We start from the raw sequence: 24,796 nt of genomic DNA, 5'->3' as shown, positions 1-24,796 counted from the left end.
CTCCAGGAACTATATAAGTGCTTAACAGCAGCAGCCATATGATCAAACAAGACAGCCTGTGTTTTCCTACACAGTTTCTCTCTCTGTCACCTCTCCTTCTGTTTTATATTTTTCTACTTGTGGAGAGAAATAGGGTAAGTTTCATACAAATCTATTTCTTACTATTATAAAGTAATAAACTCACCACTCAAAGCTGGATCTCTGAAAGGTGACCAACTACCACAATACACATCTTTCATAAAGATGACAAATTTATTTCAAATCAATGTATGAAAAATTGGGGATTTGATCTGGGCTCAAGGACATAAAATAAGTGACACTAAAAACCATATAAAGTTTTTCTATCTTTATTAAGTTTTCAGGTTTGATATAATCTGTGCCAAAGACACTCATGTTTCTCAGGAGCACTAAGATGGGAATTCTCCTACTCTGCATTCTCTGGACAGAGACTGCCATGACTGGATCTAGTTTTTTAAGTCCTGAATATCAAAACACACAGGTAAAATTAGGTATATTTTACTCTTTTTAAACTTCTTCTTGACACAAAATGATTTTTTATAATACTCAGAAAAACCTTACAGGCTGTCTCAATCTAAGAAGATACAAGTTCTGCCAAAAGAGAAGTTTATTGAGATTTCCAGATGAACATAAACCAATCAGGCTGCATCCCCAGTAGGACAATTAGGACCTACAATTCTGCAGTGGTGGCAATAGAGAGTGATGTTTTAGTGTATATAGGACTTTGATGACTTTACCATTGTTGTTTGCTTAGAAGAAGAAGAAAATTGTGGTTAAAAAAAAAGCTAATGGAGCTGCCCATGTGGTAAATTATGGGTTCTAAATTTTACACTGTAGATGAAGCCTATTTGTTAAGTCTACGAATAAAGTATTTACACTTTGTTTTGATTGCTTTTCAGCAACGAAAGGAACCAAAAAAACATACAAAGTTAAATCGCCGGGCTACACAAGGATTTTTGGATGCAGATGCAAGGCAGGCAGAAGGAGACAATGAAATAGAAATTAAGGTTTGTATTTTACCGTCAATCTGAGGTTTGTTTTGTATATGATCACCTAATACAAAACGCATTAGACTGATGCAAAAGATGGTATAAATAAAAAAAACTATACTGACATCTGATTGGAGAAGCAGTTAAAAAAAATCACTTGAAAATGGTAACCATTGCTAATCTTTAAACAAAATCAAAAGCAGCTTAACATTTATTGCAACTGGTTAAGCTACAGATTTAATTCCATTTCAAGATACATGTGCGATGAAATTTTACTTCATAGACTTTCTTCAGTTCTCATACTTCGCTATACATCTTTTTGTTTACAATAGCTATACACAGGGTAATTGCTGTTCCTCATGTATATATAGTTATTTCCACCACAGACTCCAAGTCTATTAGGTGCTTAGCGGGAACAAGTTTTCCTAATTTTCAGAGAGTTCAGCTAACACTGTTGAATGTATCAGTCTGCAAAACCTATGTACTCACTAGCAGAAAAGAATCAAACTCTCTAAGAAAACTGTTAAACTGAGCTCATCTGATTTGATGCTTTTATTAGCTTAATGTTCCCTTTGAAATTGGTGTCAAGATAACAGAAGATCAGTACCAGGAGTACGGGCAAGTGCTGGAGAAAATTCTAGAGGATGTTCTTGCAGAGGACACAAAAGGTACTTGTCCCTCCCTCACCCCAACTTCCCAGTGCAGGGCAAGAAGGTGGGTAGGCTCTTCCCCCCCCATTCACTCTGCCAGCAATGCCAGTTTTATTCTCTAATTGTCCATTCCCACTACACATTATCTTTTTTTTCCCCTGTATGGCTCCATAAGCTTTTATCATAACCCACCTTTCCAAATGGATGGATATACAAGGCCACTTAATTCTGTTGTCCTTCAAATCCCTTCTCAAGTCTCACTTCCTCCAGATCTCTTAAAAGGCGGCAGCCACCATGTAACAGCAGCAAGTGTGTGCATATATAAACTGTGTGTATGTCTTCCTCTCCCCCACTTTTCATGTTCTGCTCAGTAACACATACAATACACTCTTGACAAGAACTACATCAATTTGACTTGGATCTTGGTTCAGCCTTGGGAACTACTCTAATGTAAATATTGGAAACTATTGGAAAAATTAACACATGAATTACATACCCAGCAAAACCAATAGAGGACAAGTAGATAATTAGAAATTGTTACCTTTTATTCAATAAGAGTACATTTACCTGTATCAGAGGCATTAACGCAGGGTATCAGGTGAGAGCCAGTCCGTGAGAGGGGCCAGTTTAGAAACCAGCTCCCTGCGCAGACAGGCTTCCTGCCACCCCGTGCTGCTGCCTCTCATACAGAGGCAGCAGCGCAGGGTGGCCAAGCTGGAAAGCCAGTTCCCCACATGTACTGGGGCTCCAGCCTACCCCCTCACTCTACGCACTGGCTCCTGTTGATACAGAGGCAGCAAGGAGAAATGTGTGTAGTTGACAAGATTAACTGATAAGCCCAGGCTCATTGGTTAATCGTGTAATTGTCTACACACTGACATCCCTATCCTCTTCTCTTTCAGAAATCCAAACATTGACAAGAGCTGAAACATGAAGACAGTACAAACTCATTCCAGTTCAATGCAGTTCCACTTACTGGCTTGGATTTCTTTAAATGTGACTTGTGTAATTGATGACAATAGCATGCTTTAAAAGTCAATGCATAAAGCTGAACAGTTTGCAGTTTTAAAATTATATTTTATTGTGTAATAGTTCTTTTCATGAGAATACAAGTATTATACACATATGATAGACAGCAGCAAGGGTCAAACACTGACCTCTAAATTGTTTTCTTACCTTTCAAAACTATGTGACTCTGAAGATACCTGTTCTAAAAAGTGAAGGAAGAACCCTCTGTTAAACTACTATATGCTTCATGCAGCAAAAAAATAAAGCTAGTATTGAAACCGCAGTCATTTGTTAACTGAGTCTATATACATGTGGTATTAGATGCAAATTTCAGTCTTCACTATGCACATATGTATATTAGGGATTTTAAAATGTGGGTTTTTTTGGAAATGTCTAACTGGAAATTTAACACGTGGGGAGGGGGAGGAGAGCAGCAGGAGTTAGTATATGCAGGGAGCCAGCTTAAAAGCCACCTCGTTGTATGTACTGGCTGGTAACACAGGCAGCAGCACAAGGGGGCAGGCAGCTCTCCAGAAGCTGGTGCTCATGAGGAGCCAGCCTAAAAGCCAGCTTCCTGTGAGTGCTGGCTCCTGCCTGCTCCTCTCCCCACAATGCTGCCTCTGATACAGAGGCAGCAACGCGGGGCGGGGGGGGGGGGGGGGGGGAGGGGGGGGGGGGAGAGAATCTTGTATTTAATGGTGAAGATTAGACCATTTAAACATAAACAATATCACATCCCTAATGTATATCATAAAGGAATGTGTATATGAAGTTATCTTTGATTAGCTGAGTTAATCAACAAGGCATACATCCATTACATAATACTCAGTCCTGAGTAAAAGGAGACTGAAACAGATGACCTCTCAAGATCCATTCCAGTCCTATGATTGCAAAGAGCCCTATCATGTACCTACTAAAGTAAATGAGAATTGTACAGTTAGTCGCAATAGACAAAATAGTGTCTCGTTAGTGGTCCTAAAGAAAAAAGGAAGCAGCAAATTATAGTCTTTACAACATGAAAGTTTTTCAACGGTTGCTTTGTCAAAAAGACCGAGTAGTACATTTACAAGTAGCGGTTATCCACGAGGGGGGCTGTAGTATAGCCAAACTTATTGAAATAAATACTTGTAGTGGAAATACTGGATAACTTCACATTCAAATATTTCAAGCTGTTATTTAAGATGGGCTATGTGCACTTGAAATATTGGGAGTAATACTTTTAGAAAATTATATATTTAAAAATCCTTCTCCGGAACACGAGCCCACACCACTTCCTTGGTACTACCAACAGATATGGACAATGTGTAAATTGGAAAGGTGTAACTGAACACTTGGTTTCACATTGTAATTTATTAGTTTGGGGGGATGCCTGATTGATAAATGAAAGAGTCCCAATCCAATAATCTAGGTTTTACAGATAACTAAAGTCAATATACAAAATCTTAGTTTAACTCTGTATAAACCAAACAATTTTAACAGTATCTCTTTTTCAGAGATCTTTATTTACAAATAAACTTTAAAGAAGTGTCAACTGTATGTTTCAAGGTATATTAAAAGTATCCTATAACAAAAATTAAGTCATTGTCATTTGTAATATTGACCACTGAAAGGACAATGGCCCAAAGTATTTTAAAATTAAGACTTTCCATTTTTGTTAAGAGGCATTTTTCTTCATGACAACACAGTTGGGCCGTATCCCTATAGAAGAATATTCAGGATGGATTTCCACATTCAATGCGTAATACAGGATCCATCAGAAGTGGGATCAGTGGGCTTCTATGTTCACATTCAATTTGAGTTCTTTTAAAACCTTGTTACAACTAAAAAAACCTGCTATCTTTGATGCTACTCAGCACACTGGTAATTTAAACATTTTTCAGCAAAATGTTAAAAACTTATTTGGCACCACAGGCTGTACATTTTATTCAACTTTTTAAAGAAAGGCACTTGTACACAACACTATAAACAATTTAGGGTATGTTTTCATTCTGTGGCACGAGGAACTCTATGCACAGTTGTGTCAAATTCTTTGCTCTGATATATACTCTTCCATATCGCCTCAGAAATGGGGTGTCTTAGGGGGCCAAGATCATTGCCCAACTTTTTGGATCTAGCTATACCCGAGTAATCCACATTTGCTTAATAAGTTACTGGCTGTTTACTCTTGAACACACTAATACAAATAAGACTAAATAAAATCCCATAATATTTCCTACAGCAGATTCTCTGCGTCTCCACAAGAAAAGCCATTTACCCAAGAGACATCAACACCCCTTTCTTGTGGCACCCCATGGGGAGATAATGGACCAGTAGAGAAATTAAAAGGAGATGAAACAGGATACAGATTAAAAGGGAATGGTAACTTTTGGGAAGAGTAGGGGTGGCAAGTCATGTGTACAATTTGAACCTCTCTAAACCAGGACTCTGTGGCCCAGCAACTTCTGTAGTCTGGCGGGGCCACTTGGCAGGGCCACCTGGCAGGGCAGCAGGGGTCAGCGACAGGAGGGGGGCTGGCAGGGAGGCCAACAGCTGGGCCAGAGCTGGGGGCAGGCAGTGGCAGGGGGACAAGAAATTATCTTCTCTGGTCCGGCAAAATCCCTCATCCAGGGCAGGTGAGGTCCCAAGGTGTTAGACCAGGGAGGTCCAACCTGTACTTACCACTAGCTATCACCTCCAAATTCATTTGCAAGATAACATTTTGGGGCCATAGAAGACATAATATAGATGTCACTTGAAGGTTTTTCATCATTTCACAGCAGCTTTCTTGACATCACTCTTCTCCACATTTGCTAGCACCATCCTACAGATTGTACATGTAGTTGGTGTTCTTCCTTAGAACTGCCAAGGTATGGGAGAGTGGCAGGTCCTTCAGATGGGCAATCTCCCTCACTGTGTGCAGGGCTAGTCCTGGGTGAGAATACTGGCATATGCTTTTGGGAACCTGCACAAACATTAATGAAAAGGAGGAGTCAAGAACTGTGCAGGTCACTTCCTCTTGTTCTGCACTGTGCAGAACTAATCAGGAATTATCACATCAAGACTCTAAATATGGCCACTGAAATTTTTCAGAAAGTCAGTTTCAGCAATACAGTAGACTTCCAATAATCCGGCACCTTTGGGACCTAGGTGGTGCCGGATTATTGGATATGCCAGAGTATCGGGAGGTACTCCGGTGGGGGGCTGACACGGGTCTGCCGGGACCCTCACTGCGACCGGGTGGGAGGTGGGCGGGCGGGGAACGGCGCGGCGAGGGGAGAACCCTCCGCTGTTTTGCAGGAAGGCGGGGGAAGCCCTGCGCCGCCACCAAGAGTTTCTGGGAGGGGAGCAGGCTCCCCACCCACCAGACTGCAGTAGTTATCGCCGAACAGGGGGGTGAGGGGTGGCGCTGCGGTACCAACCCAGGAGCACCCCAGCTGCTCTGCAACTTCCCCAAGTCCGCTGCTTGTCAGTTTCAGCAGTGGCAGCAGCGGACTTGGGGAAGCGGCAAGGAGCAGAGCAGCTGGAGTGCTGCTGGGTTGGTTCCGCAGCGCCACCCCTCACCCCCCTGCTCGGCGAGGACTACTGCAGTCTGGGGGGTGGGGAGCCTGCTCCCCTCCCAGAAACTCTAGGTGGTGGCACGGGGCTTCCCCCGCCTTCCTGCAAAACGGCGGAGGGTTCGTCCCTCGCCGTGCCATTCCCCACCTACCCCTTGGATGCAGTACGATATAATCCCCTTCTCCTTTTCTCCGCTTCCCTTTCCCAGCTGCGAGCGCTCATGGGGCTCACAGCAGCTCCAATTGTCCAGCTGGCCGGAGCACTTCCGGGTTCCAGTTGGTGCTGGACAATTGGAGTTTTACTGTATTACTATTTGATGTTTCCAGTGTTTCTTCCATTCCAGAACTCTTTAGAAGGACAGCAACCAGCGAACAAGCTACACAATAATGGAGGAGGGAATTGGCCGGAGACATTGGAGTAAATATCTATCCATTAATAGAGAGCAGAAAGGACCTCAGTGTTTAAAGTCTTGTCAGTAAATAATTAAATATGTTGCCCACAGATGAACAAAGGGAGGAGCTGGCTCTGCAAGGATCTGAACTTAGAGTTCTAAACAGCCTATAATTTCAAATAGGAGGCTTAGATCAGCATTTATTTATAAAGGGAACATTTTACCAGACATATCAGACTAGTCTCAGAGGGGTAGCCGTGTTAGTCTCTCTGAAAAAACAAGGAGTTCTATGGCACCTTGGAGACTAACAGATTTATTAGGGCATAAGATTTTTTGGGTGAAACTCAATTCATCCCATCCACATGCTTTCTGAATATCTGAAGCAAAACACAGGCCTACAAATGTAATAGTCTAACTCACTCCTTCTTGCAGATGTCCTATCAGAACTTCTGACAATACAACATTAACTCCATGGGCAGGAAAAAAAAAAAATGTTTTGAGCATTTTTAGAAACATACTTACCTGCCTCGGAAGGAAATAGGGGGCATCCGTTTCTACAATTATTCTGTTCAAAGGCATTTTTTTTATAGTTTCTCTGGCTTCAAAGGCAGATGAGTAAGTCAGCAGTGCAGTGAATCCCACAGAAAGGTTTGGAAAATGCTCTAGCAATGGCTCTATGACATCATAACTACCTGTAAAGCAATGCCTAAGGATAAACAGAAAACTTTGGTCATTCTCTAAGATAACACTTCTGTACATTTTCTAATAAGGGACAGACTAAGGAGATAAGAATTTAAGGAATCCAATTTTCTTCAGTTAGCCATATTCTGTCTAAAGTTTCAATATTTAATGGACTGACTCAAAACTGAAGGGTGGGATTACTGCAGAAAAGACAAGGAAAAGACTGCGGGCAGCATAGCATATGAAGCAACAAATGAAAGTTAGATACTTAATATGGTTTCTGGTACAAGGTAGAATTCTTCCCAACAATTTAGAATAAAAACATCTTTTCAGATCAATCATTTAGTTCTGCATAGTGAATAATGTGTTCCTCCAGATTAGGCATCAGCTGGGGACTTCCAATCACATTAAAATGCAATTTAGATATTCCCAGCTTTATAATTCTGATAATCATTCATGATTGAGAGGCTTGATTATTAAAAAACAAAAACAAAAACAGAAAAATGTTAACAAGTTTGATCTGTTTCAAAGTAACCTTGTTTCTGAACACCTTTTACTTAACAATAGCAACACCTAAAATTTCTAGAACCAAAAGAGAGGAGAGAAAACTATATCCTTCCCCTTTAATTTATCTAATGAGTTTGGTAAACACAAGTCTGTGTATAATCAGTTTCACGGTTTCCTTTTTATATGCAGTTCTGTGTTTGGATAGATATTAGTCTGCACATTCCCTTGTATGACTGATGGACAGATTTTTTTTGGTTGCTCTCTGAATTGCTCTCTGCCCTACAAAAGGAACAGAAGCATTCCAGGGCTCTTATTGCTCTTGCTTCTTTTAACTCTTTGTTTCTGTTACTTGCCAAGTCCACAGCTTCAGAACAAGAAACAATTATATCAGAACTTTTGCTGTATCATTTCCTATCTATCCCTAAGGCACCCTCAAAATGAAAATACTTCTTTAATATAAAGTTCCCATCATTTTAAGCACTGATGATCCAGGCAAACTTCCTTATTTCTTTCAATTAAAGCATCACCTGGATCTGAACAGTTTCATATTTTCTGGTTTGTTATTTTACTAATGAATTATGTGAACTCCAGTAGTGAAGACAATTTAATTTAACAAATACAGCTACCTGTGTATCTTGTAGTCTTTAGGCACAAATTTTTTCATGATCCCTAGCAGATCTTCATCAGCCTCTCTGCAATGTATTACCAAGGGTTTCCTTAAAGACACAGCCAGCTGCAGTTGCTTTTCAAATACCTGAAAAAAAGTAAAGGAAGAAACAAGCACTGCCTTTATTTCCATTAGAATTGTTCTAACAGTAAAGAGAATACAATGGGGGTGATAGAGAAGGTGGAAAAAATCAATTCATAAATGTATGTTAATTTCCTGTAAATCTATTTATGTTTTAAGATGAATGATTATGGAGAACACCCAAGCACTATGGTGATAGATGTATTTGTTTTCTACACCGAAACAGAAATCTGTGACAAAGCTGGAAATAGAGTAGAGTGCTCCTTCCTTTCAGTGTTGTCCATGATGCTTTCCTACTATATGGCATTTTTGTCCAACTATCCATGTATTTGTTTCCTGCTCATCTCTATTATATCAGAACTCTTACATTCTAAATATACATTTCACAATCTGCAAGAAAAAAATTACTAGAATACAAATGGAATATGCTTTGCATTTGGTCAACATCTAATTTACTTATCCAATGTCTCCAATTCAAATTTGGAAAACTGTTAGGAGAGGAGACATAATGAGAGTATTTGATTAATAGTTTATACGTCATCTTCTGATATGGTCTAATTCACAGATCACTTTCAGGATTCTCTCCTATCCCAAAACAAATATAAAGGTTGTAAAAAACTCAAGTATGTTGCATAAAGAGAAAAGGGAAGGTTTAGAATTCATAGGTAGACATCAGAGAAGAATTCCAATTAGTAACATATAATTAGAAGCTCAGCTCTTTACCTTGTGTTGCTTGGGGATATCAGTAGAGCATTTGTAAGAATAGTCCAGCCCCATCTCTCCAAATGCAATAGCTTTTGGGTGCCTCATTGCCTGCAAAAGGTTTCTTTCATGGAGGTCTGTGTAGTAACGTGCAAAATGTGGATGACAGCCAAATGCTCCCCAAACCATATCTTCCTTTAACAAATCCTCCCATAAGTCGTCCTCTAGGGTCCGAGGATCACAGAAGTCAGCTATACAGCCTTGAAATTCTTTAGGAAAGGAGCTATTGTAAATCCTTCTAAACTTTGAAAACGTACCCTGGAAAGACATTTTGGAATATAGCATGTCCAAGTGGCAATGGGTATCAATAAAACCCTCCTGTAAATGTTTAGGGAGTTCAACAATTACTTCCTGATTTACATATTCAGAAGTAAAAGAATCTGACGTCAGTGTTCTAGAGATAATGGAAGCATATGATTCTGCTTCCTCACTAGACATTTTGATTTTCTTCTCAGAGACCAGAGAACGCTCAAAGGAACTTGATCTCCAGTGTCCACGTTGAAGTGCAGACTCACAATTTTTTGATGTATTGGGAGGACTACTTGCTGCAAGTTCCACAGAAATATCACAAAGATGACTGCTATTGGAGACACCTAAGTAAGAAGTATCCTCACTGGAGTTTGAAAATGAACGATTAGATGGTCTGGGACTACTTGTCCAGCGCTTTGTAAAGTCACCCCTTGGGTGATTGTAGAGATGAGCTGGGTACATTACGGAATCAGTTATACTTGGTGAAGTCTCCAAAATAACTGACCTATTGTGACATGGAACCGAATCCTCTTGGGAAAACCTAGCTAAAGATTCTACATCGTCCACATCTGACCAATCACTTCCCACGGACAGATCTTTCTCCAGTGTATCTCGTCCTTTGAGCTGCAAGTCAAATGGAAAACAACATATGCAATCGAAACAATTTAAATTTTGTGCACAGTAAATTGTAGTGTCAGAGTTAGAGGTTTCACTTTGTATCCTGTTTATTATTTACCAAAACCAGAGCTGTTCCAGTAAGTACATGAAAACCTCAGAACTAATATACAGTGTTGCTGCCTGAACAAATGAATTACTGACATTAGAGTAAGACCTTGTCTATATATAAAAGCTTTGCTGCTTTAACTATGCTCATATAATTAAATGGCAAACCCCCTTTTAATGTGGGCTCAATTACACTGGTCTAGCTTATTTTGGTTCGGCAATCTGAAATGAACTTTACTAACTTAATTATGTTTATGCAGTAAAGCCTCAGTGTAATGTCAATCACGGTGGATTTGATTTAATCATGGTTTTCTACATAAAAGTGCATTCCTGTTGATTGTCATATCCTTAATACATATTCTTCACAATTCAGAGACAGATGTAGGTTTCACTTTTAGGAGGTACACACTACACATTTTTAAACAGTGATTATGAAAACTTTTCAGATTAGTTTAAATATCAAGCTCAAATTATGTGTAAAACAAGAAAAACAACTAAGAGGGGCTATGTAATTAGAAGGGCAGAGATCTGTACTAACTGTAGCTCACAGACATCTGAGCTGTAAAAATCTGAGCTATCTGGACAGGATGCACAAGCTAACGTAAGATTGTTCTGTACAGAACATTATACTCAAAATTTGTTCTTTGCGAAACTGTTGTTCTGTTCTCAGGAAATTTAGTGTTACCTAACACAGAGCTCAGCAATCTTTCAAAGAATAGCCTTTTTTTTGGTCTGACTAAAGTACTTTGAGAGCCACATCACATGCAAAGCTGCTTATATACATACACAAAGAAAGCAGGCTGTGGGAGGAGGTCAGAGCTGGGGCTTGTGGTGCAGAAGGGGATATGGATAATGGCTATGGGGAAGGGGTCAGGGCTGGGACTGGGAGTGGAGGAGGGGATATGACAGGCCTGGACAAAAATACAGCCCATGGGCCAGATCCAGCCCGGGGAGACAACAGGGAGCCCCAGGCAGGCTCCCCTGCAGCCCCGTGCACCCTGCAGAAACGTGGCTGCCGGGCTCCATTTCTTTCGAAACTGGAGGGGAGGGAGGAGCCACCCCGCTGCCAGCACAATCCCATTGGCCGGTTTCTGGCCAAAAACCAGTCACTGGGAGATGCTTATTTGAATAACAGGCAGCCAAAAAGAACTGTGCCCCCTCTCCTCAGCTCAGTTACTCACTGAAGCACATGGCCAGGCATGCAGGCAGACAGGCATACTGGCTGGAAATGTTTTAAGCTCTGCAAGCCTTAGCTCTGCAGCCAGACAGGCTATTAAGTCTCGTAGCCACAGCCTGCCTCTGGCATCCCAACCCCTCCCTGATAAGCATTTGCTTATGGGATAGTCTTTTGACTACTTGATAGGCACATCAACATTCCTCCTTTGAAATGTACAAGAGCCCCCGCTGGGGCTGTTGTATACTTCAGAGGAGGAATGTGGAACTCTGCACATACAGGTGCCTTCTTTGAAATGCACAAGCATCCCCAGCAGAGGCTCTCCTGCATTTCAAAGCCATGCCGCTAGGAGCCCCGGGTCAGCTGGGAACTCCTCAGCTGACCCTGGGGCTCCCTGGGAAATACTGTGGGAAGCCTGGGATCAGCTGGGGAGTCCTCTGCTGATCCCAGGCTCCATGGCTTTGAAATGCACAGAATGGCTCTGTGCATTTCAAAGAAGGCACCAGCATGCAGCCCAAAGTCAGCGAGACTTCCGGGCTGTACTCAAGAGTTCTGCATTCTTCCTTTGAAATGTACAAGAGCCCCAGCTGGGTGTCTTGTACATTTCAAAGGAGGAATGCGAAGTGCCTGTTGACTAATCAATTAACGGCAGTTTAACATCCTTATCCCAAACCTTCTCCATTAATACCATGGAAGAGTATGGCTCTTGACCACTTTCCAAAATCTTGGAGTGGCCCCCTGTCAAAAATTATTGCCCACCCCTGGAGTATGGGGTGCTGGGATTGGCATGTGGCCTCTGTCCAGGAAGCACTTGGATGGCAGTGCAGCTAAACTAAACCAGACTTCCTGCCTGCTCCAGCCCCACATTGCTCCCAGAAGAGAGCAACACATACCACTGTGGCTCTTGGGCACGGGGGAGGGGGAACACGCTGCATCTCTCCATGGCACTATCCCCTCAGTTCCCTGTTCTAGGCCAATGGGAGATGATGGGACAGTGCTTGGGTAGGAGCCATGCAGAGACCTCTGCCATTCTCTCTCTCTCCTGTGGGGATGCCCTAGCTACTTAGCAGCAGTCCCGTTCCATTGCCAGAGCTCTCAAGCGACCCGGGGGGGGGGGGGGGGGAGACAGCCAAAGAGCTATAGGTTGCCAACCCCTGATTAAACAGATCACCTCCCTCTCTCTCTAATACCTGTGATTTGGTTTCCTTTTAAAGGAGGAAATACTGGAAGGGGAATCTGATTGTAATACAAAATTGTATGGTAACCACAAAGAAAAGTGTATTTATTTAGCTGTACGAAACAAATGCCTTTCCAATAGGTCCAGACTTCAGAGAAAGTTTTTCACAACGCAAATGCCCCTGTTCAACTAACACAAACAATGCTGTGTAATATACACAGGGCCTATTGCAGGAGTAGTTAACAGGCAGACTGCAGGCCATGACTTGACCACTAGAGGGGCTTTTGACCAGACCATACATTTCCAGGGATCTGTGGGCAGTTAGTCTGAGGGAGATGCTTGGGGAAACCCCTAGCCCAGATAGAGGCATGACTAACCACATGCTGGTGCGCATGGGGAAGTTGACACCCAGGGCTGAGAGGTAATAAGGATTGCAGGTGTCCCCCTCCACTCCCGCTCTCCCAAAATGGAGCCCTGGCAGTTGCCCACCACTGACTGGTAACAGAAGACCCAAGTCCCAGCACACCTGGCAAGGGCTTCATTTAGGAAGGCCTCCACTTCCTTACTAATAATACAGTATTTATGCACAGATAGCTGTTTTAAGATCCCTAGAAAAGCAAACTGGTTAACTGTTATATCCTAACTCTCACCACCCATCCTGCCCCTGCATGGCTGCTGCCACCAGAATTAACTAGCAAGAACCAGTTAACCAGTAAGCTTCATGCTTACTGGTTAATTGGTTAACATCCCAAGCATTTAGCACCTCCACAGAAGTCACCTTGGACCCAAAACCCACCATCCCCTCAAATTCCTGGGACAGAGAGTGAGCTTCAAAGCTCCTTAGAAAGATAACCACCCAGGTTCTGACAGGAAAGGGGATTCCAAATGTGTCTCTCCATTACAAAAAATGTATGTTAAGAGTTCCAAAGTTACAAGAAACAATATTTCATTCTAATATACTGTAGTCAAAATAGAAAAAAAAACAAGTTTGATCTTATATAGTGCTCTTTATCAATAGATCTCAAAACACTTTATACCAAGGAGGCAAGTATTATCCCCATTTTACAGATGAGGAAATGGTGGCTCAGAGATGTAAAGTGATTGGTTAGAAATCACTCAAATCTGGCACTAGCCAACTGATAATAGAATCGAGTCTTCTGAGTCAGAGTCAACTGTTCTATCCACTAGGCAATGCTGATTTCTCAGTCAGAAAAATAATTTAACAAATCTTATTCTTCTGATTTCTGCAGAGATCCACCTCATATAGCACTCAACAGGCATGTACAAGTATTCTGTATGCACCCTATAGAACAAAAGAAAGGAGGCTAAATCTGTTTTATACTGGAATAATCCTATACAGGAACACACATTTTAATTGAATCCTTAAATATTTTTGAAGGGAAGAGGTACAGTAGTGCATACAAATTCCAGGAAAGATTTTCAGCCATAGCCTCTGAATTAATCTACAAATAAGGGTCAATAGATTAAGAACTTTTACTGTTACAGCTAATGTATTACTTCTCTATGTAAATTAATTAGCTCTTATTCTACAGGACTAAACACAAAGATAAGGGCAACAATATTCATCTGTAGCTACAAAAGAATTTACACTTTCAGAGGTAATCTCATCCTATAAAAGGAAGAGAACTGTGTTAGTAACTTTAAAAACAATGAATAGTCCTGTAGCACATTAGAGACTAACAAAAATACATATATAATATCATGAGCTTTCGTGGGCAAAATCCACTTCTTCAGATGAACAGAGTGAAGAAAAAAAAAGGCCCTGTCTGCAGCAGGCCCCATGGGACTGAAGCAGCGCCCTGCCCATAGTGGACGGGGAGCTATTCCAGCCCCCACTGGTTAAACAGAATGGGAAAGCCTCACCTGTTAAGGTTTACCGGTTAACCTTTCACATCCCTAATTAAAATGCTTCACATTAAGACCTTGTACAATTGGCAATGATATATTCTACACATTAAAAATGAATCCTTAAAAATTAGCAGCTATTATTTAGTGTTCCTAAATGCATTTTTTTTATATGGAGTGGGGGGTGACTGTAATTGAGTATTTCTCAAGTGACAACATCTAGTGGAGAAATCTTAGAGATTTTCCCCCAGTACTAGGCACTTACTAGACTGTGATTTGTGTTTTGAATGTTTCCAATTTGGTCAGAAACACAAAGAACTTTGGTTTGTTCATTTAAAGTGAAGTAAAATTCCAATTAAGTAGTAATGTACCCTATACAAGGAACACTACTTCATGGCTTCACACACACTTACTTCGTAATCTTCTTCTGAACTCGAATTGTGTTCATCCACAAATACAAGCTTTGGAGAGGGTCCTGAAATATCTGGCCTCTGGTAGCCAACATGTTGTTCTTTGGAATTACTTTGTCCAGTGCTAACTGAACTGGCACTAGCAGTGTTTTCATCTACTGATGTTTGTCTGTTTGAGTTTAGCTGAAGTTGCAGATTATCTTCACGCCTTGAAATTGCACAGATCCTTCTTGAGGTGACATCTGATTTGCAAGACTCTTTATTATGTAGGGGGCTTTGATCTTGATCTCCATTTGATGTAGATGCCTCCCTTCTGAGCTTTTTACCTAATGAGCTCCCAAATGCATCCTTGAGAGCTTTAAGGTATATTACTGTGGATCCCTGATTCTTCATTATCTTCTTCCTACGGCCTGCAGTCTGTTCTTCTGAGGCACCTTTACCTTCAGTCCTTGGTATGAGGTTACAGCTTGCACCATCCTTTGATGTACAGAGCTATATAAAAAAAGGAAACAGCATTATGTAGGTGCTCATAAGTATTGAACATGTTAACAATCAAAAGTCATGTAATGCTTTGGTGAGAGGTGGGGGACATAGAAGGGTAAAAATTCCTCTGAAGCAGAGAAGACAGATTTTCAGCCTAAAGAGTTTTACAACACCATCATCAAAGACTTCAAAGAATTATGAAGTTTCACCATGGGTGGGAGGATGGCCACACCTCTTATGAAAAGAGTGGAAAGAATCTGCCTCATTTTCTGCAAAGTGATTGCCATCCTTGGGTTCGCAAGCTGTCACCCCAGACACATTTGGAGAAGATTTGGACAACATGCAATGGGATCATTTCTCACCACTGATGGCTGCTGCTATGTTCTTTTCATTGTTCAAGAGAACTACAGTGTGGCCTGTTTCAACTGTTGTGCCACAGGTGTCTTTAGACTAGCCAGCACAAGAGAGGCCATATCAGGATACTGTTTAGGACAGCTTGCCATATTACAACCAGGAACTATGCTCTCCCCACTCAAAGCAAGCCTCAAGTGTCTTTGCCTATTAAAAGGGAATCAAGCATTTTGCAACCTAAATTTTATTTTTATTTGCACAGTTAGATTATCTTTGGCCTAAACTTTGCTAATATAAAAACAAACACAGTTTGTTACACTTCAGAAGCCAGTCTCTGTAAACATGAATCAAAATATATTAAAAATAAATGGTAGATTTTCGCTTCTTGAGGTCAAATGAAGGTCTAAAAGATTTTTCACAGATGAGTTTTTCTGATTTTGAAATTCAGATTGTGTGTCTCATTTTCCCTGAAATTCTCTACAGAGAACAAAATAATTAATTGGGTTATAACATTAAAGATATAAAGTGAAAACTGATAGAGAACCAAAGTGATTTTTATTTAGGCCATTTAAAACTCTAGGATTTTGTTTGGCTTTGTTAACACCTACACTGAATATAAAGGCTTAACAGATAGAAAAGAGAGCTGTTAGTTGAAGATTGGACACCCTAATTCCTCAATTAAACCTCAAGAAAGTGCCTAATGTACTTTTCTAGAGATTTCCCCTTTGCTGTGAGAGACAAGGTGGCATAAAGAATTCCGAAGGGACAAATTGAAAAGTTGACAGTTCTAAATTAAACTATTAGGAAAAATTCTAAAGTTGTACAAAATGCATAAAAAACAGGGAAAATAATTTAGGCAGTCTGATTAATCCATTTTACAATACAAGGGAACATGGACAGTGAAAATAAGTTTACCTTAAAAATAAAACTTTATGCCTACTGTACATGCACTTTTAAATAATGTAACTCACTGCAACAAGATATCACTGAGGCCAAGAATTCAGTAGGATCAAGGATTAGATATCAATATGGACAATCAAAACGTGTAGCTACATTAAAGAAAAAACAAACATGGATAGAAGATCTTCATGCTTCAAGGTACAAATAGACTAACAAGGGTTAAACTAAAAACTTCATTGATGGGCAAGGTATTCCAGTATTAAACCTTTCTTGCACTTTTCTTTGTGCATCTAATATTGACCATAGTTGGAGAAAGGATACAATATTAAACTAGCTTTTGTATGGCACTTACTATATCCTGATATTTGCAAGGTATTATCTGCTAAAAATCTCTCTCCCCTATCCTGCAAAAACAAACCAACTTTTCAGATCTTTTTTAGACACCAAGAATAAAGGAGAGCACAAACCTATTTGCTCCCTTTGCAGGTTACCTTAAAAACAAACACAAACACCCTCTTTACTAGAGCTTTGGACAAGAGGCCAAAAAGAGTGGGATGAACCTTTAACTTTCACTCTACGGATGACCTTTGCTTCTAAGCACTACATTAAAACTAGGGTTACCACATTTGAACGTCCAAAAAAGAGAACACTCCTGAAAGGGAGTGTATCTGTATCAGTATTATACCAACTCATGTTGTATTAATGTGAGGTAGTAGATACTGATACCATATTTGAACTTTCAAAAAAAAAGTGTAACCCTAATTAAAACGACATATCCTTGTATGCCAGCAAAAGTGTTGTAACCATTATGTATTACAGGACAAGTGAAAACTCTTGTGGAGTGATGCCAAGCCCTTCCCCAACCAGTGTTTCTAAATAGCAGCTGTAGTGGTAAATCACGTTAAAACGCTGGTGGGGCGCTGTTATATTCAACTCCTGAAATACATAAACCTAGCTTCCTCTCAATAGGAAACGTGCACCTGTAATTTTGTTTAAGTTCGCAATAGGAAAAGGTCCCCTCGGGTACGTAGGTGCACAAAGGGGGGCAAACTCACACTTCCCCTAGTATCGGAGCACTCAAGGCTTTACCAAGTCCTGCACGTTTTTGGTCAACTTCTGCCTCTAGTTTGCAGCCTTTGCCCTACATACCTCCCGCTTCAAGGATTCCCGGGGCAGGGAGACCATGTCTGCCTCGGAACTTTCCCAGCCAAGATGTTTCCTGAGCAGGATTCTCCGTCTGGGAAGGGGAAAGCCCCGACCCCTGCCTGCCACCAGGCTGCTGCTGCTCCCGGCCGCAGCGTCTGCTGAATCTGGGGAGGAGCCTCCTGCAGAGAGCGTGGCCCTGGATGTCCCTTGGCAAGCGGGCTGTGGGGAAAGCCGGCTCCGCGCCCCTCCACACGCCGCTGGCTTCCCCGCGCTCCGGGCCTCTCCCGAGGGCGCGGGGCGGGAGGACGGACATGGCGGCCCTGCTGTGGAGCATTTGCGATACTTGGCGGGGGGGCCGCCAGACCCGCTGTCCCCTGCGCTCTTCCCCTTGCGGCGCCCAGCGGGCTCCATCGGGGCGGCAGAGCGAGCAGCCGTTAGCCCGCAGTACGGTCAGCCCGGGCTGCAGGGCGGCGAGCCCCCGCACAAACCCCGCGGAGCTCCTCGGGCGGCCACCCTCGAGGCCACAGGGGCTGAGGGAGCCACGCGGGCCGGGCCAGGCGGCGGAGGGAGGAAGCAAGCCGGAGGGCCCGGCGGAAGCGCCCAACCCCCTCTCCATCCCCGTGAGGGGAGCCGAGCAGAGCCCGCCCCGCCTCTAGCGCCCAATGGCACCTTGGCGCGCGCCCGCTCGGCCGTTATTCTCAGCTCGGGATAGGCTGCGAAAAGAGGGCCGGGTCTGTTACCTGCTGGCCCCGCCCCTCCGCCGGAACAGTTGGGCTGGGAGCTGGAGAGCGAGTGGCGGGAACAGGGCCCTCTGGGCGGGGGTGCCCTGTGGTGCTGCAGGCTCATGGGGGAGGGGCTGTAGGTTTCCTGCCTGCGGGGCTGGCTGGGGGCAGTGTGTGTGTCTCAAAGCGCGGGCTGACGTAGCTCCACGGGGGCGGTTCGCAACAATCCTGGAGCCTTGCTGCCATTTCCTGTTGAATCCACCCTATTTTATGTGCGTGTCCCTGTCTGTTGAAGTGCTCCTCCTAAACGGTAAGAACTAGGACCAGCCCATGCAGCTTCCTCTTAGGAAGTGGGTCTGGCCCACAAAAGCTCATCATCTAATAAACCATCTTGTTAGTCTTTAAAGTGCTACATTGTCCTGTCTTTTGCTTCCTCTTATAGTAACTTAAAACAACTAACAGTCTAGTAGCACCTTAAAGACTAACAAAACGTGTAGATGGTGTCATGAGCTTTTGTGGGCAAAACCCACTTCTTCAGATGATCTGTCATCTGAAGTGGGGTTTCCCCAGTAAAGCTCATGATACCATCTACATGTTTTGTTAATCTTTAAGGTGCTACTAGACTATTAGTTGTTTTTTTAAAAGTTTTTCGTGTTGCAGACTAACTTGGCTAGCCCTCTGAAGCTTTAAAACTATAAGGAAAAGAGACAGAATCACCAAGCAAGTGAAAGGGACTGGCTAGGGCCACTGCCCCTCTCCCCCAAGTGTCTCAGCGCTCATGCTCCCACCAGCAGGTGCCCTTTAAGGTAGGGATGTTAAATTTTGATTAATCAGCTAATTGAGTAGTTGATGAAATTTCCATTGATTCACGGATAAGAGGGTGTGGGGGCACTCACTACTTGGCCTTTAATTGCAGTAAGAGCTGCCCACACCTCTTGCTACATTTGAAAGACAGAGGCACAGTCCCCACTAGTGTTGTTTCACCACTGTGCCTCTGCCTCCCCTGCCCTCCCCCCGCAGAGCCAGTGCTAAGGGGGGAACTAGCTTTTTAAGCTGGCTCCCCCCCCCCTCACTGGCTCCTGCTCTCCCCCTTGCTGTCTCTGATACAGGGGCAGTGGGGGGGAGGAAGAGAGTGACTAGCCAAGTAATGACTCAACTACCCAATAAGCTTAAGCTTATGGGATAGTCGACTAGTTACTTACATCTCTACTTTAAGAAGGGCAAGGGGGCTGAAGTTCCTCTCTGCCCCATTTATATAAAACAATGCTGGCTGTTTCCCTTTGTCAGGAAACAAGGAGAGTACAGGTGGCAGGCAAATCTGTTTGAGTACAGGTGGCAGGCAAATCTGGACCTGTCCCAGCTGGGGGACATGATCCCCTTGCCCAGCTGTGGGGCTGGAGCTAAAGCAGTCATGTAGAGGTACTTCTCACTTGGCCCCAGGCTGCTGCAATAAGAGAGGGCTGGGCTAGTCCTCTTGCCCGGAGACAGCCTGCATACTGAACCCCTCATCTCCAGCACCATCCCAGAGCAATACAGGCAGTCCCCAGGTTACGCAGATCCAACTTATGTTGGATCCGTACTTACGAACGGGGCTTTTCTCGCTCCAGAGGACGCGGGCGGCGGGACCGGCCAGACGTGGGGCAGAGCAGCTGGGGTGCTGCCGGGTTGGTCCAGTAGCACCGAGGAGGGGCACTGCGGGACCAACTGGCAGCGCCCCAGCTGCTCTGCCCCAGGCATCCAGATTCAGCTGCTGTTGAAACTTATCAGCGGCTGATTCCAGGAAGCCCGGGGCAGAGAAACTCTGCCTCAGGCTTCCTGTAGTCAGCCGCTGGTCAGTTCCAGCAGCGGCTGAATCTGGATGCCAGTTCCGATTTACATACAAATTCAACTTAAGAACAAACCTACAGTCCCTATCTTGTATGTAACCCGGGGACTGCCTGTAATTTAAATGAAGCACGTACGTTTTCATTTTATTTTACAAAAAGCAAGAATTGAGTTGAGAATCCAAGCAATGTTGGGTAAATCTTCTGGTAATAAATGACTATGCCCGGGAGTGGTGCAGATTGTGAAGGCAAGTAAGTGCCCTCCCACCCTCTCATACCCAGACCCTGCATCCTCAGCACCTCAAGCACACACACCCACCGAGACATTCTATCCCCAGTCGGCTCCTGCCCCCTACCCAATAGCCAGGCACTCTACCCCCAGCCTGCTCCTGCACCCTCCCGTGACCAGACATCCTACACCAGCCCTCTCCTGCATTCTCCCTTGCTTCTGCACCTTCCTCCTGGCTAACCATCCTACTCCCAGCCTAGTTCTGCACATTTCCCCTGGCCAGGCACCCTGCCTCCATTCTGCTCCTGCACCCACCCCCCTGGCCAGACACCCTACTCCCAACCTACTCCTGCACCCTACATCCATCCAGACTTTGCATCTTCGCCGCCCCTTTGTACTCCACCTTCTGCCTAGACCTTGCATCCTGATCCCCTCCTACACCCCGATTCCTCTCACTGGCAGCCCCGTCCCGCATACTGAACCCCCCATTTTTGTACCAACCCCAGAGCCTAGAGGGGATCCACAAAATCCACTAACCCTGGAACCCCAGAGGAGTAAATCTGGCCTATGGGAAGCTCTGAGCTCCAGTCCTATCCTGTCTTCCCCCCCCTTGCTCTATGGGGCTGGAGCACCAGAGGAGTGAGTTTTCTCAGATGGGGAACACATCAGGGAGGGTGAGGGTTTTTTTTTTGAAGGGATGTGGTGTTTTTGTTTTGCTTTTCACTTGTATGGTCTCTAACTGATTTTTCTGTGGGTCAGTGATTGCTGACCCAAAAAAGGTCCCTCACCCCTGCCATAAATAAAGAAAACATGGCAACCTATTGTGTTGGACATAATTTAATATTTTACTTTATTTAAAATGAAGTTTGATAATGAAACATGAGAAAGTTAAAGCACTTAATCAGTTTAATAATTTAAAATTAATATTTTCTTTAAACTCTTCTCCTGAGCTGCAGCACTAGCAAAATGGGTTGGATATAATTATGTAATTAACGAGTTTCTATTAGCAACTGGTAGAATGTAGGGTTGCCAGATATCCGGTTTTGAACCGGACAGTTGAGTATTTGAGCTTTCTGTTTGGGAAACAAATTGAGAAAATATAAATGTCCAGTATTTTCTAAATACAGTAAAACTCCAACTGTTCGGCATCCAGTGGTCCGGCACTCCTGATAGTCCGGCACCAACTGGAATCCAGAAGTGCTCCAGTCAGCCAGACAGTTGGAGCTGCTCTGCCCCCAGCTTCCCCAAGTCAGCCGCTCCTGAAACTGACCAGTGGCTGACTTGGGGTAGCCGGGAGCAGAGAAGCTGGGGTGCTGCCGGGTTTGTCCTGCAGCGCCGCTCAGCTGACGGGCGCTGTGGGACAAACCCGGCAGCACTCCAGCTGCTCTGTCCCTGGCTTCCCCAAGTCAGCCGCTGGTCAGTTTCAGCAGCAGCTGACTTGGGGAAGGCGAGGGCAGAGCAGCTGGGGTGCTGCTGGGTTGGTCCCGCAGCGTCACCCTCTCCCACACTGCGCAGTTCCCCGCCGACTCCCTACTCCCACCCCTACCCCAGACCGCTCATAGCCCCCCTTCCGGTACTCCGGCATATCTGATAATCCGGCACCCCCTGGGTCCTAAAGGTGCCGGATTATCAGAAGTTTACTGTAAAATGTAATGTAGATTGTGATGTAATGTCAAGTGTGTTGGTATTTTTGTTGAAACCCTCTGGCAACACTAGTAGTAAGGTTTGCTTTGAGCCAGGTGGGTCACAGGCCAAAAAGTTTGAGAACCACCGTGTTAGGGGGAATGGGAGAGCGCTGTGTTGCGGCGGGATGGGCAGGCAGGTGGCAGTGAGGCAGGGCTGGGGGAATGGCGGCCCCGGCCTTGCTGAGCAGATAGAACAGCCTCAGGCAAAGGTGGCCAACAGAGGGTGGGCCATGGCAGCCGCGCTGCCTACCATGATCCCAGAAGGTAATTTCTATAAAACGTTTAATTAATCTTTAGCTGATTTTGTTAATCATCGCCTGCAGCTCTTTACAAACTAAAGTGTTGCATGAACAATTAAATAAGTTTTAAATTAAAACGTTGAATTATACCAAAATACAAAATACACATTTACAATAAAAGCTACAGTATGAAACAAGTAACCACATGAATATAGCATTTTACAATGTTAGTTATCTCTCAAAACAGGCAAGTAAGGTATTAGCCTTACTTTGCAGATGAGAAAACAGACACAGAGAAATTAAGTGACTCTCTCAAGGCTACAGAGGGAGTCAGTGTACTCCACCTCTCAGTGTGGCTGTTAGATACTACACAGTCATATCTGTACAGTTCCAGAATTTGTTTACAGTGCAATGCAGCTGGAGACGGAATCATGGAATACAGCATATAACTTCTCTTAAACAAAAAAAACACCACATCATCTAGGATATGGAGTATAATTGAGAATTTGGAATAAGAGCATATGAAACTAAGTAGGGATGTAAAATTTCGATTCATTGGCTAATTGAATAGTCGATGCAATTTTCATTGACTATTCGATTAGTGGATAAGGGTACCTCCACCTTTGAAGTGTAGCAACAGCCCAGAGCTGTATCTACACTTCAAAGGCAAAAGTGCTGTGGGAAGCATGAGGTCAGTGGGGGGACTCAAGCAGTCCTCCGTTGGCTCCATGCACCTGACAGCATTTCAAAGTGGCAGTGCCTCATGGAGCCTTGGGTCACTTGAGTTACCAGCTGACCCCGGGCTCCAAGCAGCATTAGTACTTTGAAATGCCGCAGGGTGCCCGGTGTCAGGCTCCAAAGCAGCAGTGCCACATGGAGCCTGGGATCAGTGGGGGCGTCCCCAGTTGACCCCGGGCTCCACATGACACTGCTGCTTTGAAATGCCGCGTGCATCCCAGAGCCAGCTGGGGAATCCCAGCTAGCCCCAGGCAGCACGCAGCATTTCAGAGCAGCAGCACCACATGGAACCCGGGGTCTGGCCCTGGTATCCACACCGCACTGCCACTTTGAAGCACCCCTCTTCTACCCCCCAACTTGTTGCCTCTTTCTGATAGAGGCAGCAAAGGGGGAGGAGGGGAGGCAACTAGTCAACTAGCATATCGAATAGTGGACTAGTCGTTTACTTTCCTAAAACTAGCTACTTTGTTTTGAAACAATGGAAAGTAGTTCCAATTGTTCACCCTACCTATGCTAAATGCAATGGATATTAGCAAGTACAGCCAACTAGTATGTGAGACTGTGTGTATATATCCTGCAGCATAGTGTGCAGGATTCTAATTTTTCATAAAATAAATACACTGTACAAAAAAGCTTTATGAAGTCCAGTGCAAAACAGGTGGTCTTAAGCTAACGGTCAATTTGCCAATTTTTTTTTTCAGCACAGTAAGGCAAGGAGAAAGAGGACAATGCTGATTTTTCAGATCATAAAAGTTGCATTCTGCTTAACACTGTAGTGAACATTCTCTTGGAATCATCTGAGATGTGACTTTTTTTTTCCCCTCCAAAGAGGTTTAACCTGTCAGTTAAAAACATCCTACTTAACCTTACATGAAGCATGTGGCTTAGCTTTTACCATCTTGCTACCAGAAAAAGATTCCCAATTTCTTCTTCCAAGATGCCATTGCTGATAATTCAGTCATATTTGAGACTCAAAGAGTTCAGAGCTGTTTAACTTATCTTCTTCATATAGTAAAATATTTTCCATAAGCTTCTTTTTTTTATCATTGATCTTTATTTCCCAAGAGGTTTCTTTGGCTAATCCTGAAGGGGGGGGAGGGGGAGGAAGAGGAGTGAAAGAAAGGCCCAGATATTTAGCAAAAGTTCACCTGTGGCTAATGCTGATATTACATATAACTAGGGAGATGGGAAATAATTCTAAATCACTTAAATTTGACTTCTAAACAGGACATTAAATTGAAAAACTAGATAATTTAAATTACCTCTATAAAGTAACTGGCAACTTAAAAACCAAGGAGACAAAATATGTCAAAATTTGTAAAAGGAAGGTTTTTCAAAGACTGCAGGTCTGTCTAGGCATTTATATTTTTCCTATCACCTTAGTAGCTGAGCACCTTACAGAAATGGTAAAATAATTGGGGACTAGGGATGTTAAAAAATGGTTAATTAGGTAACCGTGGTACCGCTGATTGTCTCAACAGTTACACACTGCAGGCTCTGCGGTATAAGTGTGATACTGCAGAGCCCACAGTGCATCTAGCTCCCTGGGATCAGAGCTGGCTGCTCTGTAGGCTCTGCAGCATAAATTTGATA

The 24,796-nt window shown here is 43.5% G+C and overlaps 3 protein-coding genes across 4 annotated transcripts in view; 1 reads left to right on the top strand and 2 right to left on the bottom strand.

Moving 5' to 3' along the window:
- Positions 1-205: 205 nt before the first annotated feature.
- Positions 206-2,695, top strand: GHRL (ghrelin and obestatin prepropeptide). The gene is made up of 4 exons (XM_006132822.3): positions 206-499; positions 918-1,025; positions 1,567-1,675; positions 2,560-2,695. Exons 1-4 carry the CDS (start codon positions 392-394, stop codon positions 2,589-2,591), a joined length of 357 nt encoding a protein of 118 aa, XP_006132884.1. The 5' UTR covers positions 206-391; the 3' UTR covers positions 2,592-2,695.
- Positions 2,696-5,153: 2,458 nt separating this feature from the next.
- TATDN2 (TatD DNase domain containing 2) lies at positions 5,154-18,461 on the bottom strand. Its single transcript, XM_075938730.1, has 6 exons — positions 17,771-18,461; positions 14,891-15,379; positions 9,250-10,161; positions 8,405-8,532; positions 7,113-7,296; positions 5,154-5,606 (listed from the first exon to the last, which is right to left on the bottom strand). The coding sequence occupies exons 1-6, from the start codon at positions 18,176-18,178 to the stop codon at positions 5,466-5,468; spliced, it is 2,262 nt and encodes a 753-aa protein (XP_075794845.1). The 5' UTR covers positions 18,179-18,461; the 3' UTR covers positions 5,154-5,465.
- A 2,901-nt stretch (positions 18,462-21,362) lies between these two features.
- Positions 21,363-24,796, bottom strand: part of IRAK2 (interleukin 1 receptor associated kinase 2) — a 45,819-nt gene continuing 42,385 nt past the window's right edge. Inside the window, exons 13-14 of one of the 2 annotated variants that reach the window (XR_012906466.1) lie at positions 23,495-24,286; positions 21,363-23,345 (exon numbers count right to left, since the gene is read on the bottom strand). Coding sequence is in view for 1 of the 2 variants with exons in the window: in XM_006132819.4 (XP_006132881.2) it covers positions 24,162-24,286 (125 nt within the window). In the remaining variant the exon portion in view is untranslated. Of the gene's footprint in view, positions 24,287-24,796 lie in introns of both variants that reach the window. The other variant, XM_006132819.4, reaches the window with a different exon arrangement.

Source organism: Pelodiscus sinensis, chromosome 11, assembly GCF_049634645.1.
Source record: "Pelodiscus sinensis isolate JC-2024 chromosome 11, ASM4963464v1, whole genome shotgun sequence".
Classification (NCBI taxonomy): Eukaryota; Metazoa; Chordata; order Testudines; family Trionychidae; genus Pelodiscus; species Pelodiscus sinensis.
Note: the sequence above shows the minus strand (reverse complement) of the source record. Positions and strands in the feature narration are given on the sequence as shown.

Excerpts from the sequence above, each read along its gene's own strand:
- GHRL (XM_006132822.3), top strand. The coding sequence starts at position 392 with ATGTTTCTCAGGAGCACTAAGATGGGAATTCTCCTACTCTGCATTCTC. Across the intron at positions 1,026-1,566 it reads ACAATGAAATAGAAATTAAG|CTTAATGTTCCCTTTGAAAT; the intron begins GTTTGTATTTTA and ends TGCTTTTATTAG. Across the intron at positions 1,676-2,559 it reads TCTTGCAGAGGACACAAAAG|AAATCCAAACATTGACAAGA; the intron begins GTACTTGTCCCT and ends CTTCTCTTTCAG.
- TATDN2 (XM_075938730.1), bottom strand. The coding sequence starts at position 18,178 with ATGGAGCCCGCTGGGCGCCGCAAGGGGAAGAGCGCAGGGGACAGCGGG. Across the intron at positions 8,533-9,249 it reads ATATCCCCAAGCAACACAAG|GTATTTGAAAAGCAACTGCA; the intron begins GTAAAGAGCTGA and ends ACTTTTTTTCAG. Across the intron at positions 7,297-8,404 it reads AAAGACTACAAGATACACAG|GCATTGCTTTACAGGTAGTT; the intron begins GTAGCTGTATTT and ends GTTTATCCTTAG.